Here is a 14,411-nt window from a genome sequence, read left to right as displayed (position 1 = left end):
TAGAAGATGCTAGAGACTTGTGTAATGTGCCTCCTCTTACAAGAGGGGTTTTCCTAAAGATAAAGAAGTGTCCGCCCTGCAGGTGAGCAGGAATCTCTTGCAGTCTTTAGCAAAATCTTTCAAACTGCCTGGGTTGTTACAAACAGCCAGATGCAACTGAAGTCTGATGCTTATTTTGGCCTAGATAAATCCTGCTGAGAACAGCAGTGAGGTTGATTTAAAAATAACGCCTCTGCGCATTTTCACTGCATCATGCTCCTTGCACTGCGAGTGTTGCAAGAAGCTTTTCCTTCTGAGCAAGAACAGAATTAATTCTGAGGATGTGAATAGCTGGCCGTGTGCTTCTGCATTAGCAAAGCCTGTTCAGGCTGGGTGTTATTAGTGGAGGTTTCTGCTGCTTTTCTGTCTGGTCAAGGTTGGCCAGGGTCTGAACAGAGTTTTGGAAGGCGTGGGTGGAAGGAGACAACCTAAAGATAAGACAACTCAAAAAAAATTGTTGCCTCAAAAATCAGTGCCTTGGTGTAGGGGAGGGAGTCCAAAGTTGTTGCTGTAGGAGCACACTTACAGCTTCGACCCTTACCCGTTCTCAGGGTGGGTGGTCATCACGCGGCTTTGGGCTGGCCACCGCGGCACGCTGCCACCTCCCAGCCAGCCGGAGGCTGTGGCAGGGAGCAGAAGTGACAGAAACTAGTTACAAGAATGCCACTGAATGTTAAATCCCCTGATTTTAAAATAAATAAATAAATGAGGCAAGACCAAATTGAACAGAGAAACTTAATCTGTGGTTGTAGACCTGTGAGAGTGTCTGGGCATTGTGCTGACCTGCATGGTGCAGTTAGAGCGTACCCGCTGCCTGTCCAGCAGCTGGCTGCTTTCAAGCCTGCTTAAACAGAAATATATTCCTGGCACAATGGAAAACACAGAGCGGCAGGTATCCCCTTTGCTTCAAGATTTGTTTAAAAGAGTCCTTAATGGCTGAATCTGATACTCTTCCAAGTAACTCAAGTCGCTAACTGTTCAAAATAACTGTGAAGGAGATTACTCTCAGATGCCAGCTTAAATTTCCGCTTTCCAAGAAGTGCCTCTGACTCTCTGCTGTAAAGCTGAAATACAATCGCTGTAGGAGTAGATGCTGGAATACTGTCAAGGTATTAAAATGGCAGGTTTGTTGCCACTTGAAAACAAGCCATTTACCTGGTAACAAGTGCTGGTCAAAAGCAAGAGTATTAAATATGTACTGCAAATAAGTCTTAATAGTTCTCATTTAAACACAGTGTTCTTCAGGCTGGATCCGATTGCTACAATTTGGGCATTGTTTCATGATTTTCTTTTTTTGGGATGTGTGGCAGAACAGTGGAGAATCATTTGTGGGTAACGTAGGAGGAAACATGGCCATGGCTGCTGCCGTGCCCTTTTATAGCTGCTTACACAGGGAGGTTTGTGTTAAAGCAGTGACAGCCGAGTCGCTGGCCGGGGCAGAAGATAGTGCCTTTGGCTCTGCATAAAGGAATATGATGATAAGAGTACGGGTTAAGGCATTGCTTTCTTCAAACTTAGCTTTTTTTCCCCTCTGTTCTCATCCAGCTTCTCTGATTGCAGAGAAGGAAAGCTGGTGGCCAGCTCTTGCGTGCCGCTGTGCTGACCAACACTATGAACGTCCCTTCTTGTACAGCTGCTCCCAAAACCATGTCTGTGGGTCCCTGGGTCCAGCGTTTTGGTGCCGTGCTTCCCAGGCGCCTCGCAGGCGGCCTGCCTGGGAAAACTGTCTTCTGAACGCTTTCTGTAACGAAAATTGCCTTGTAGGTCCTGGAATTGCACCCACTGTGAAGACTGGTGAGGAGGTTGGTTTTGTGGTAGACGCCAAATCAGCAGGGAAGGGAAAAGTGACGTGCACCGTCCTGACGCCAGATGGGACAGAAGCTGAAGCAGATGTTGTTGAAAATGAGGACGGGACTTACGATATCTTCTACACCGCCGCCAAACCAGGAACCTATGTGATTTATGTCCGCTTTGGTGGGGTGGACATTCCCAACAGTCCTTTCACTGTCATGGTAAGCCAGCTCTGCTCCGAAAATACCTCCCACTCGGATTCCTGCTGCCACGTTTTATTTAGTGATAGGTTAACTCTGTGTGTAAATGTTTGTTTAGGCATTTATTAGACTAGCAGGAATTAATGAATCCTTGTTACTTGCAGAGTTTATTTTGAGCAGGCAATACAGTTAAGTGAGGAGGGATAGAAGTCATCAGAGGATGAAGACTTGGCTTCTCTGAACAAATTCATTTTTCATTTCCTGACCATGTAGTTCTTTTTTTAAATGATGTAAGGGTGGTTGTAATCGGCTTCTACAACTAATTACTTCAGCCGTTGTCAGACACGGTGCTCTGACTTGTCCGTCTCTCACTCTTTATGATCTTGACCCCAAAATAAGGAACGGTCTGCTGACAGATCCCAGGGAAGCAGGCTGTTAGCTCACACTTAAAAATGATCTGCAAGTGCTAGCTAAACGCTTATAGCCAAATCCCCCTACTTCTAATTATGTTCTTTCCAACGTGCAGTACTTCAGCTCATTTAGGTTTAAAAAGCAAACAAAACCCCAGCCTCCCTGAGGAGCAGTCTAGGTGCCTCTCAGGGCTCACAGAAGCCCTTCACGTGAAGAACAGCTCTGTGTTGGCAAAACAAGTCTTGGTCTTGTAATCTCAGCCGAGGTGGCCTCCGGTGCATCTCGGTCCGTGAAACCACACGGCCGTACTTGTGCCGAGTCCGGCCGGAGCCGGCGGGTGAGTCCTCGGGGCTGGGCACACCGGCTCTTCCTACCGGCCACCCTGGCAGATCGCTACCGGTGTCTCCGAAGATTTCCACGAGAAAAACGACTCTCTTGGTTGCCGCGCAAAGCTTACCGCAGGAAATGCCTCTCGAGGTCAGGGAGCCCACTCCTGGCCAGGCAAAATTCCCACTTCCAGCTGACTGATGCAGTACGTGTTTGACTTGGGTGTCTCGGCTGGGGACAGAGAACAGTGAAACAGCAGTATTTCTGTTTTGCGTTGGTTTTCTTAGTGGAGTCTTTCCATGCATAAGTTTCCTGCGGGTTATTTTGTTAGGGTGGTTTGCAGTGGTGTAAAACGGGCAGGAGGAGCTGGGGCGGCTGAGCCCGGTGGAGCTGCGCGCGTGGGTGTCAGCCCCAGCCACTCTTGTTGGGTTACGTGGGGCAGATGGGAATTTGCAAGTCATCCTCTTGGCATGCCTGGTGGGAAGGGAGGCTGCGCCGGGGGAAAACACATTCGGTGTCTTGACGACGCTATCCCAGCTATGAATCAGAAGAATAGCTTTGCAGCTATGACTGGACGTGGGCTGGGTCATGCACCCAAGTGCATGAGCTGGGAGCAGCCTTCCCACGGCGGGAGGCTCCCCTGCCTCCCCGCTCGCACACCGTGCTGCGCAGCGCTTGGGGACTTGCATCTTGGGTCTAAACCTTTCACTTCCCTCCCTGCACCAGCCCCATAAAAAAGCAACTCTGAAATTCAGTTCCACCAGTGTTCAGGCACTGCTTTCTAGCTTCCCTCCCAGGCTCCCAACAACGGCACATACCGGCTTTGTCCCTTTGCTGTGCTGCTGGTGGCTTCCCCCAGTGCCCAATGCCTGCGGATACGGGCAGTTTCCAGCTCCCCTGGCTGGATCCAGGTCCTTGCGATGGCGAGAGGACTGGGAGGGCTGCGCGGTGGGAGGAAGGTGTTGAGGAGCTGGAAGGAGCTGTGTGTTCTGTACTGTGAAAGGTGGGAATGCCTCTGTGCCAGGATAACACCTAACCTGCCTTTACCCCTGCCCAGGCTGTAGATGCAGATGATGTTGCCGTGCGGTCGCAGGAGCCAGTGGGCGCCTCCCCCCCCGGATTCCGCCCTTGGGTACACAATTTTTACATTTTTCAGCTGTTTTTCCCCCATCTGTGTTCCATTTCAGATGACAGCCTGCTTCTCGGGACTGCTTGAATCGCTCTGGTCATTGTGTTCATTCTTTCTGTTTGATCAATTGTTCTTGGGATCCAGACCTTGTTTTTTCTTTGCTGCTTGAAGGGAGTCTCCAAATAAAATCTCATTTAAACACGAAGAGGATCATTACACCTACAGCTTCTACTTCTGCAATGTCTACTGTTGGCAAAAGCAACCTGAGTGCATCGCTTTGTTTTCTCAGTAAAACAGCACAGTGTCTTGAGTCCAGAGTCGCATTGTGAAACTTGTTTCTTTTGTCCATTTTGTGTTGCAATCACTCTGCCCCATTCAAAAATCACTTTCTCTTCCAGGCCTTAAGCAACTAAATCCTTTCAGATGGAGCCACTTTGGGTCTTGCGTGCGCTACGTTGTCTTCCATCCCTTTGTGTTCCATTTTTATCTCTAACTTTTTTCCAGCATGTCTTCCATTCGCACCGTGTTTGATTGGCTCTGCTCTGCGGTGTGGTGGTGTGGAGGAGAGCTTGGCCGGACAGTGCTCTGGTCAAGCCCAGTCCTGTGGCTGGCTGCGATAATCACCGCACGCTTCTCTCTGTGCTCGCAGTGGAGTTGTTCAGTGCTCATTTGGGTCTATCATCCTTTTTGAAGTGACCCATCCTTTTGCTTCTTTTAGGTCACAGAAGAAGCTTATGTCCCGGTTGGAGACATGAATGGCATGGGATTCAGGCCCTTTGATATGGTTATCCCTTTTGCCGTAAGGAAAGGAGAAATAACAGGTACCTGGAATACGCGCAGCCTCTCGGGGAGGTTTTGCTTTTTGTTAACATGTTTATACATTTGCAGCTAACAGTCTGGGTGGTCTAGACCACAGCGTGTGGGGGAGGATTGTATCCTGCCAGCAACTTAGTTGTTTAATTTCACATCAAGTGGCACCCGCTGAGGGTGAGCCGGGTACGCCCCGCTGATGGTTTGAGTTAAATGAGGGGATTCTTGGTGTTGCCGTGGTCCTCAGTGCTAGGCTGTGAGCTACTGCACTGTAGGACCTGTTGCTGCTTTTTCCCCTCTGGAGCAGCTACATGAATCCTTGATAAGCTCCGTTATTTAGTTTGTGCAGATGCTGCGTAACAGTTTAATCCTGCATTCCTGTCACATACCTTCTCCAAAGCAGGCAACCCCTCTTCCACAGGTCTGGCAGCTGAAAGCATCACCCCAGTAACACCCCAGTTGCACGAAGCTCCTGCACACACGGGCTGTGTCCCCTCCTGCCCTCTAGCTCAGCAATCCCACCCCAAGCCCTGGTCTGTCCCTGCTGGAGGGACAATTGATCTTTCCCTTTTAAAAGAGCCTCAGGAGAGGGAGTGTCTTGCAACGAGGTAGATCCGTGCCTTTCCTGGGGCTTGCCGTGGAAATTTTGGTGGCTGAAGCAAACGGCCCTGCCTGTAGAGTTTGTAAGGTCACAGGACTGTTTGCCAGATGTCTACCACTGGGTTGTATTCATGTAGTTTAAGTAGAAAACATGTCTGGTTAGTGTTCCCATTAGTCTCCTATTTGTGCCTGTGGGTAAGGAATTTAACAATTTAAAATGCTTGTTTAAAATGGCTAGACAATTCTTTGTGGGTGGGAGAGGGGAAACAGGCAGCTTCTCCTTCTGTAACTCCCACGGTGGCTTTTTGTAGGTGAAGTACACATGCCCTCTGGAAAGACGGATACGCCAGATATTGTGGATAACAAAGACGGCACAGTAACAGTGAGATATGCTCCTACTGAGGTCGGGCTGCATGAAATGCACATAAAATATATGGGAAAGCATATCCCAGGTGAGTTTGACAAAGCAGGCGACAGAAATCCACGTGCAGTGTCCCACTGATGCAACTGCTCCCTAGTGAGATTTCTATAGCTTAGTTGTATACACTGCAGTAAGAACTGCCCGGGACGTCTCACCAACCAGCAGCAGTTCATCTGCAGGCAGTCCAGAGAGCGACTAAAGCAAAGCAGTAAGTGCCGGCACATGTGAGCTTCCATTGTGGTTTAATAGTACCAGCCAGGCTTAAAATGGATTTTGGTTTTGGAAACTAGCTTTTGTGGCATTTTATTATGAAGAAGAAACATACAATTTTCTAACTACCATTTTTTTCAGGTTGAAATTTACTGTTGGTGCTCAACAAAACTAGTGGTTACAGTGTATGTTTAACCTTAAAACTGCATTGGCTTAAAATCTCCAATCTGTGGGGAGGACTAAGTGGCTAAAACACTGTAGTTACTCTTTCCATCTCATTGCAATAAAATAAAACACACATGCACACTATGCTGTAATCTTTCTTTCTTCCTGGCTGCTTCTTAACAAACAGAAACCACTGCCTTTCATTCCCTTTCTCTTCTCCTCTTTCATCCTTACTTCACCAGCTCCCCAGCCGAAGCTCTGCCTCGCCTGGAGGCTGGGGCTGCCCCGCGGTTCTCCGGGCGTGCCGGCTGCGTGGGGCTGGGGCGAAAAGGGGCAGGTCTGTAGAAGGATGTGTAGGCATGAGACAAAATACCTTCAGCACTGCCTGAACTGGGCTGCTGGTTCTGTTGGTGTACAGAAACACAGGATAACTTTGGCCGAAGCAGGGAGCTCGATAACGTGATGCATGGTGCTACTTCAGTATCTTCAGCACTTTGTATGGGTATAGCACCTGCGTAAGTGCCAAACTGTCAGATGTATCAGTTCAGTAAGACCACTACCCTGCGCCTGGACAGAAGGATGATGTGCCGTAATGTTTCCTTCTTGAAGGCTATCATGAATCAAACTTGCTACTGTCTCAGCTGCAAGATCTAGCTTTGGACTTAAAAGCTATCTGTGCCTTTTCTTGAAACCATTATTGGCTGTTGTGACTGTACTTTTCATTCTTGTGCACCAGCTTAGCTAATCTGAGGCTGGCAAATATGTTTTTGGATACCCTTCAGATTTGCTAGTTCAGGTTCATTGAGTCAGACAATGTGCTGTGCTAGTTCCTAATTCTGAGCTACCACAATTCAACATCTGTGCCTGAACTGAAAGCCTGCTTCTGAGTCATGTTCTGATTTAATGTGCTAAAAATAAACTTGTAATGAATAAGACCCTTTACAACATCATTGAAGCTTATCTCTGGTAATTTGAGGAACACTTACTTTGTCATGACTGAATATGGAACAAATTGTGGAGAAGTATCTTTTGAAGAGGAAAGGGGAGGGTTACTCATTTTTTTAAGTGCATTAAGTCACATAAAGGTTCTCCAAGTATCAAGTAGTGAGAACGGCATTGAAGAACATGGGTATCAGTAAGCGTAAGAATAAGATCCCGTTAGGTGAGAGCAGCTTGATGTCTGTTTCGTTCTTGTAGTCCAGGCCACGCTCTTGTTTTTTTTCCTTTAGAGAGCCCACTGCAGTTCTATGTGAATTATCCAAACAGCGGCAGTGTGTCTGCTTATGGGCCTGGCCTCATTTATGGGGTTGCCAATAAACCAGCAACTTTCACCATTGTCACAGAAGATGCAGGAGAGGGTAAGTCTGTTCTTTAAACCCATCCTACCCTAAGCTAGGAACTTCTTGGAAGTGTAATGCGCATCGGCATTGATTTGCATTCATCTGTCCCACTGTGAATCTCTGGTACGATACAAATGACTTGTGCAAATATCAGGTGAAACGGGTTTCATCAAGCTGTAACTTGCGGTAAAAACTGTCTTACTACTTTCTCCTGAGAGCAGTAGATGTACCGTGTGTACAGGGTGCAAATGATTCATTTAATTAAAAATTAACTGAAGGCAGCTTAGATCTAGTGGATGATGACTGGATGTGGAATCACTGTTAGGTAAATCTAACAGACTGAATAGAGCTGTGGTCTCAGTGGATTGGCCTGAGCTCTTTTTTTCTGCTGTCCTTTGAAAACGTGCATCTAAGCTGCATTTTCAGTCCCAAGTATTGGATCTTCCTTTTTGGACCAAGTCTTTGGACTTGATGTGCACGAAGATTTGCAGAAATGCTGTTCTTCTTGTTTCCTAGGTGGGCTGGACTTGGCTATTGAAGGACCTTCAAAAGCAGAGATCAGCTGCATTGATAACAAAGATGGGACGTGCACAGTCACGTACCTGCCTACTCTACCTGGGAACTACAGCATCCTGGTCAAGTACAACGACAAGCACATCCCGGGCAGTCCATTCACGGCCAAGATCACGGGTATAAAGTTTAGACTTCTGGAAGCACTTCATAATGAAAATTAACCTCTGATAGCATGGGGGACCTGGTTTGTGGCAGGAACATGAAGTGCTCTGACTTGTCCTGCACTTAACCTTGTAATATTTTCTGACGCGTTTCTCTTTATATATTCAGATGATAACAGAAGACGGTCCCAGGTTAAGCTTGGTTCTGCTGCTGACTTCTTGTTGGACATCAATGAGACGGATCTCAGTCTCCTAACAGCCAGCATTAAAGCCCCATCAGGTCGTGACGAGCCTTGTCTTCTGAAGAGGCTACCCAATAACCATATTGGTAAGCTCTGACAGTCTTGATCTGAGAGAGTAGTACAGTAGCCTCTACTCCAGTTTGCTTTGCTGTGTAAAATGACTGACTTCTCTGCTCCTTCCCAGAAGAGCGTTGTCAAACCAAGTGGTTGATATTGTTTGGTACAGTTGGCCAAAGATAGAAGAGTATGAAGAATGACCTCTTGTGTTAGCTTGCGTGTGACGTGCCACGTTGTGACTGAAGTGCTTTTTGTCAGCAGATGTGAATGGCTTTATGGCCCATTTGAGAGCAACACTTCAACGTGTAAAGAGACTACTCTTTCAGTATTTCATTTCTTGGTGTGATTAAGGCATTTAAATCAAGTATAACATGCGTAAAAAGTGAATAAGTTGGTCACGCTTCTCTGTTTTGTAGGCATCTCATTCATTCCACGGGAAGTAGGAGAACATCTGGTTAGCATCAAGAAAAATGGGAGCCATGTACCAAACAGCCCTGTAACAATCATGGTGGTCCAGTCTGAGATAGGGGATGCCACACGAGCAAGAGTTTTTGGACGTGGCTTGGTAGAAGGACGAACCTTTGAAATGTGTGACTTCATTGTAGACACAAGAGACGCAGGTTAGTTCCATCGCAAAGGGACTGTGAGATGCTGTGAGATATGTATCCTCTCTAAATGAGAGCATTGCCTCCCTCAGCGTGTGACCACCAGGTCAAAAGCTGCAAAGCAGCAGATGCAAATAGTGTATTAAGCATGCATGGTCATTATTGTCAGTTAACTACACACAATGCTATTAACTTCTAAAATGCTTTGCATTGTCTTGGCTGATGTCTTCTGTTGCAGCCAACAGCGACTGTCACTGAGGCACTGATGAAGCTTTTCTTTCATTTGATGGTGCTGGTTCTAGTATTGTTGTGTACAGCAAGAAAGAAATGAGGCAGATATTTTGCTGTTGGTTTAATGTGGAGCCTTGGCCACAGTCTTTGAAGCTAACTTTTCAACATTAACGCAGTAAAAGGGATATGGTCAGAGCATTTTAGGAGCCGAATGCATGCTGTGCCTTGAATATCTGACTGATTAGGACTACAAAAATGTCATTAAGGCATCACGCAACTCCCACGTGCCCATTATGGTACAAACTTACCGACTAGCTACTGATGTGGGTTTGGACTACTTTTATGTCAAATTTGTAATAGCACTATGGAAATCTGAGGCTAACCTAGCTGTATTGTAGGTTATGGTGGGATCTCACTGGCGGTTGAAGGACCCAGCAAGGTAGATATCCAAACTGAAGACCTAGAAGATGGAACTTGCAAAGTGTCCTATTTTCCAACTGTACCTGGCGTGTACATTGTGTCCACTAAATTTGCAGATGAACATATTCCAGGTAAGCAGAAGTGTTGGGCAACTTTTTGGTTAGTACAGCAGAAGTCTTACTAGCTGGCCAGCACACTGGAACTGCGGATGGGCTGTGTGATCTGGCTCGGACTGTAAGTCCCAAAGATTCAAGGAGGTCCTACCAGTACCCTCACAAGCAGCAAGCATCCAAACCTGTTTTGGTTACATGGGTGTATTTCACTGGGACCTGACTGTTAGCTGGCTCTAAAACTTCCCTTACGATCCACGACAAGTCGGAGGAAGCTTTCACTCCTCCCCTCGAAGCAGGGCGTAGTGAGCAGAGCAGTGACTTGCTGTGGTACTTACAGGCAGCCCATTTACTGTGAAGATAAGTGGTGAAGGAAGAATTAAGGAGAGCATCACACGAACAAGACGGGCTCCCTCTGTTGCAACAGTAGGAAGCATATGTGATCTGAACTTAAAAATTCCAGGTAAGCAATGTCCTTATCCCCATAACCATAACTTGCACTTGTATAACGTGGGTGTACCTGAAGCAGTGGAAAGAGGAACTTCAGTGTTGTTAAGACATCCTCATATTAAGAGTTTAGGGAAGAAACACTAGTAGTGTGGTCTCTGTGAACGGTTAAAAATACGCATAACCATGATCAAGATATGGAGGAATAAATACCAGGGAGGCCTTAATCTATTCTTGCACAGCAGGCTGGAAAATGGGCTGCACAGCTCACCCTGTCTCCAGGGTTCTAAGATCATCATGTTGGCTGTTAAGTGTTTGTACTGTTGTCTGGCAAATGCGAATCACGTAGGCCAGTCTTCGCTGGCTGCACTTATGCAGCCTCTTCATCTGCCGCCGTGGCACCCGGTGAGTTGTAACTGGCCGGGCGTGCTGCTCAGCAGCACGCGTCTAGCTGAGCCTGCAAACTCCTCTGTCATTGGTGCTGTGTAATCACTTGAGCTCAGGTCCTGCTCCCAAAACCAAAAAGTATTGACAAAAAGAACCCTTTGTCACTTTCTAATTTGCATTTTTTATTTTCTGCTTGTTAGAAATTGATTGTGGGGATATGACGGCCCAGGTAACTAGTCCCTCTGGAAGAAACTTTGATGCCGAAATCGTAGAAGCTGACAAAAACACCTATTGCGTCCGCTTCGTGCCACAAGAAATGGGCGTCCACACTGTGGATGTCAAATACAGAGGGCAGCCGGTGCCAGGCAGCCCCTTCCAGTTCACCGTGGGGCCGCTGGGCGAGGGAGGAGCCCATAAAGTGAGAGCTGGAGGCCCGGGGCTGGAGCGTGGAGAGACGGGTGTCCCAGGTGAGTCCTCTGCTCTCGCTAGGCTCCAGTGCCTGCCGCGCGCGGGTCTGCAGCGCAGTGCTTTGGTTTCTGTTGGCCTCTCCTCTGAGAGCTTGAGCAGAGCTTGGTGTAACACCGTGGGGTCGCCTCCGGCCAGGGGTTGTCAGAGGAGGAACGTGGAGCAATAATATTGCTGTGTCATGCGGATGGAGAAGCCTGGAAATCCACATTTTGGAAACTGACTGCTCTCACAGGATGAGCTTGAGGTTGTAAGGTGTGTTATACAGGCCTGATAGGCTCATTCAAGGCTAATAGTCTCTGGGAGAAACTGCTGAGTGTTGTCACCCGGGGTGATGGGACGAGGTACCGTTCCTTATACACATAAGTATGGGATGCTGCGCGGTCTGTTAGGAAGAAGCTGCAACCCGGCAGCAACAAACTTACTCTTGTGTGTGCTCTCGTGTGCTTCACCAGCCGAGTTCAGTATATGGACACGGGAAGCTGGAGCTGGAGGACTGTCTATTGCTGTAGAAGGCCCAAGTAAAGCAGAAATCGCCTTTGAGGACCATAAAGATGGATCTTGTGGTGTATCATACATAGTTCAAGAGCCAGGTACGTTCCAAGACCAAATCATACTGAAATAACACTGAATGCTACTTTCCAAGAAACTAGGAACACTCACTGCTTCTTTTCTCCCTGCAGGCAACTATGAGGTGTCCATAAAGTTCAATGACGAGCACATTCCTGAAAGCCCCTACCTGGTTCCCGTCATCGCCCCCTCCGATGATGCTCGCAGGCTCACTGTCACTAGCCTTCAGGTGAGACATAAGGAAACATCTCCACAACTTGCCACACAGACTGATTTCGTCCTTGTTCTCCAAGACCAAAATGGTTGTCCTTTCTTCTTAGTAATAGCCTTGCCTTGGTTGGTGCTTGTTTTCAAGCTCAGCTTGCAGCCAGAGAGAGGTTTTTGGCAGCCGGTCCCTTGGTAGCGTGGGCCGGTAGAGCTGGCCCAGCTCTGGCTAGCCAGAATTTGAATGCAGAAGGCTGAACTTAAGTGTATTACAGGTGGTAACACTTGGGAATTAAGAATAAGAGGCTCTAGAAATAGCATTGGAGGAGCTAAAACTTGCTTTCCACCCATTAGCTAGGGGAAGGCCAGGAAGAACTGAAACATGAACGTGAACCACCAGCGATCGTGCTGGTACCGAGTTGCTCGGCTGGCCCAGACTGAAGAGCTGGGTGTCCATGGGCGAGGCGGCGTAGGGCTGCGCGTTGGGATGTTGCTGCAGCCTTCCTGGAGCATTCGCGTGGGCAGACGGAGGGGGCCCCACTGTGAGGTCAGAGCGCAGATTTGCGCTGGCTGACGTCACGAAACCACACAGTCGCAGCTCAGATGATTCATGAACAGTAGCGAATCTCAGAGTGAATCACAGCTTTGTAGTTTGTCCGGGCTCATCTGTTAACCTCACCATATCATTTTTTTATGTGTGTGGTTACGTGCATTAAAATACAAGTAACATTAAAGGCCTGACTTAAGTCTCCAAAGGCAGAAACTTGGACGTGAGACTGAGAATCTGTGTCTGAATATACTATACCTTAGTCCTCATCAAGTTGTGATAAGCAATTAGTACTTCAGTTGAGGCTTTTTTTTGGATATGTCCCAGCTGTGATCCCCAGGAGTTTGCCTGGGCTGCGGGACTCCTCCACCTTGGCTGTGTAAATGAATCATGACAGCCTGATCTGATAGTATCTCTTCTAACCAGGAGTTACAAGGGCGTTAATTAGTCGATGTGGTATTGATGTTTCACTTGTGTTTCATTTAAAGACTCTTTGACAGGAATACTCGCTTCAATTAAGTCCTGGAGAGGCAGATAAAGCTGAGTATTCAGTAACGGAGCGCAGTGTGCAGCATCAGCCTCCGCTAAACTCGCATCAGGGACTTCCTTTATACATGGTACCTCAGTTCTACTCAGTTGCATTTATTTCCCTCTTCAGGATTTAGTTGAAAACAAAACCAGGTAAAGTATGTTCAGCATAAAATATTACTGCCGGGTAGCTGCATGGGCTGCTCTGGTTGAGGACCGTTGCAGCACGGCCGCTGAGCTGCCTCGCCTTCCACTGATGGCCTGACAGCACGGCAACATCTGGTTTCGTGTTTTAAATTACTTTCTCATGTTAAGACGTCTTGTGGTGGCGTTCTAAATGCAGCCTCTTGTGGCAAATATAAACATGCATATTACTCTTTCAGACAACTGGATTATCAGAGGCTTTTCGCCTGAATGAATCTGGAATGAATGAGCGGGCTGAAAATGGAGCTATAGCTTAAACATCCTTTAAATCAAGAGCCTGAATACCAGGGGCTGACCTCAGTGATAACGGGTGACTAGTCTCATAAACCTGCCTCTGCCTGATCTGACAGAGTCGTCTGGCTTCCAAAAACGGTCTGTTACCATGGGAAATATCAGCCTAGCCAACGTGGGTGACTCCTAGATCAGCCACCCCCTAAGAGGGAGAGAGCTTCTGATTTGAGAGTTAATGCAAGTCACACCTTTACGCCTTTTATTGAAATCTAAAAAAAAAATAATTGTGCTGAAGTGGTTATTTCCCTGCCACAAATCTTGTGCTGTCTGAAACGAGAAGTTTAAATTTGATAATCTGACTGTTGCATTCTCAGGAGTCTGGATTAAAAGTTAATCAGCCAGCATCCTTTGCGATAAGGCTGAATGGGGCAAAGGGCAAGATCGATGCTAAAGTCCACAGCCCCTCCGGAGCTGTAGAAGAGTGCCACGTGTCTGAGCTGGAGCCAGGTGAGCATGGCTTTACGTTGGTCAAAACAAACGGGGTGACCTCCAAAACACGCTTGCTGCCCCGCAGCGAGGGGGTTTAGTCCCTTTGGCTTGCGAACAGTGTACCCAAGGGACAAGCACCTGGCTTGGAGAATGACTTCTTGGTGTCAAGAGTTGTTCAGCCAGCATTATGTCCGTGCTTTTCCTAGGTAGCTCATGAAATGACTGAGCCCTGACTTGTGTAAGATACAGATATTTAAGTCTTGGCTTGCCAGTGAAGGCACAGTGATACTAGGCATAAATGAAATATGATGCGGGTGTTGAATTTAGCCAGGGAAGAAGTTTATTTTTCAAAGCTATGCTTCCATCTTTGACTAATAGTTTATTTTTAACTTGCACTCACTCCATCATATGAAACGTCAAGGCAGCTGAATGTGAGCAAACACTACAGAAAGCTCAACACCTGTTTCAGCAATGAGCTTTTCTTTTTCACTTGAAGTCTGAATGAGTTACGGTCTGTAGTATGGACAGACAGCAGCTGTCCGGCTGGGGAAGATCAG

At 47.3% G+C, this 14,411-nt stretch overlaps 1 protein-coding gene across 5 annotated transcripts in view; it reads left to right on the top strand.

Moving 5' to 3' along the window:
* The window catches only part of FLNB (filamin B), a 73,328-nt gene that overhangs the window by 51,923 nt on the left and 6,994 nt on the right, over nt 1–14,411 (top strand). For 4 of the 5 annotated variants that reach the window (XM_075158968.1, XM_075158966.1, XM_075158964.1 and 1 more), the window contains 14 exons: nt 1,804–2,051; nt 3,826–3,900; nt 4,616–4,718; nt 5,619–5,759; nt 7,333–7,461; nt 7,960–8,133; nt 8,287–8,445; nt 8,833–9,036; nt 9,651–9,803; nt 10,123–10,245; nt 10,817–11,083; nt 11,537–11,674; nt 11,765–11,880; nt 13,740–13,872. In XM_075158968.1, coding sequence (XP_075015069.1) covers nt 1,804–2,051; nt 3,826–3,900; nt 4,616–4,718; nt 5,619–5,759; nt 7,333–7,461; nt 7,960–8,133; nt 8,287–8,445; nt 8,833–9,036; nt 9,651–9,803; nt 10,123–10,245; nt 10,817–11,083; nt 11,537–11,674; nt 11,765–11,880; nt 13,740–13,872 — 2,163 coding nt within the window. The remainder of the gene's footprint in view (nt 1–1,803; nt 2,052–3,825; nt 3,901–4,615; nt 4,719–5,618; nt 5,760–7,332; nt 7,462–7,959; nt 8,134–8,286; nt 8,446–8,832; nt 9,037–9,650; nt 9,804–10,122; nt 10,246–10,816; nt 11,084–11,536; nt 11,675–11,764; nt 11,881–13,739; nt 13,873–14,411) is intronic. The other variant, XM_075158965.1, reaches the window with a different exon arrangement.

The sequence above is a fragment of the Calonectris borealis genome, chromosome 10 (assembly GCF_964195595.1).
Source record: "Calonectris borealis chromosome 10, bCalBor7.hap1.2, whole genome shotgun sequence".
Lineage (NCBI taxonomy): Eukaryota > Metazoa > Chordata > Aves > Procellariiformes > Procellariidae > Calonectris > Calonectris borealis.
This window is presented reverse-complemented; position numbering and strand designations above follow the sequence as displayed.